This window comes from Halyomorpha halys, unplaced genomic scaffold (assembly GCF_000696795.3).
Source record: "Halyomorpha halys isolate HHAL.00 unplaced genomic scaffold, Hhal_1.1 Scaffold20.1, whole genome shotgun sequence".
NCBI classification, from domain to species: Eukaryota; Metazoa; Arthropoda; class Insecta; order Hemiptera; family Pentatomidae; genus Halyomorpha; species Halyomorpha halys.
The window spans coordinates 1938941-1939333 of NW_027110474.1; the positions used below are offsets into that span (position 1 = coordinate 1938941).

Consider the following 393-nt stretch of genomic DNA (forward strand, 5'->3'; position numbering starts at 1 on the left):
TGGCAGACTGCAACACTTTCTAGCTGATAATAATAATAATTATGTACTCACAATTTGATTGTTCGGCACGGTGACCTGGTGGTGCTGTATAGAGACCACCTGTTTCTCATCTGACATCTGAAATGAAACCAAAAATACAATTAATAATAATGCTCTGTCTATTGAACATATAACTTAGCTACGTAGCTTATAAATGGCAAGTTAATAAACAAATAAAATCGCTCCAATGTATATATTCGAAATATTAAGACATATAACAGAATGTTGAATTGTAACTTCACTCATTCATAAAATTATTTTTATTGTTCTGTATAACTTATTATTCCGTTGGATTTAATTGCGCACTAGGCAAATACGTGATAGTGATTGTCTAATGCTATGCCAATCGCCGAA

The 393-nt window shown here is 32.3% G+C and overlaps 1 protein-coding gene across 1 annotated transcript in view; it reads right to left on the reverse strand.

Moving 5' to 3' along the window:
• chas (chascon) overlaps positions 1 to 117 on the reverse strand; it is a gene marked incomplete at its 5' end in the record, with an annotated part of 397334 nt that extends 397217 nt beyond the window's left edge. The window contains 1 exon segment of the mRNA XM_067048669.1: positions 52 to 117. Coding sequence (XP_066904770.1) covers positions 52 to 117 — 66 coding nt within the window.
• Positions 118 to 393: the final 276 nt, after the last annotated feature.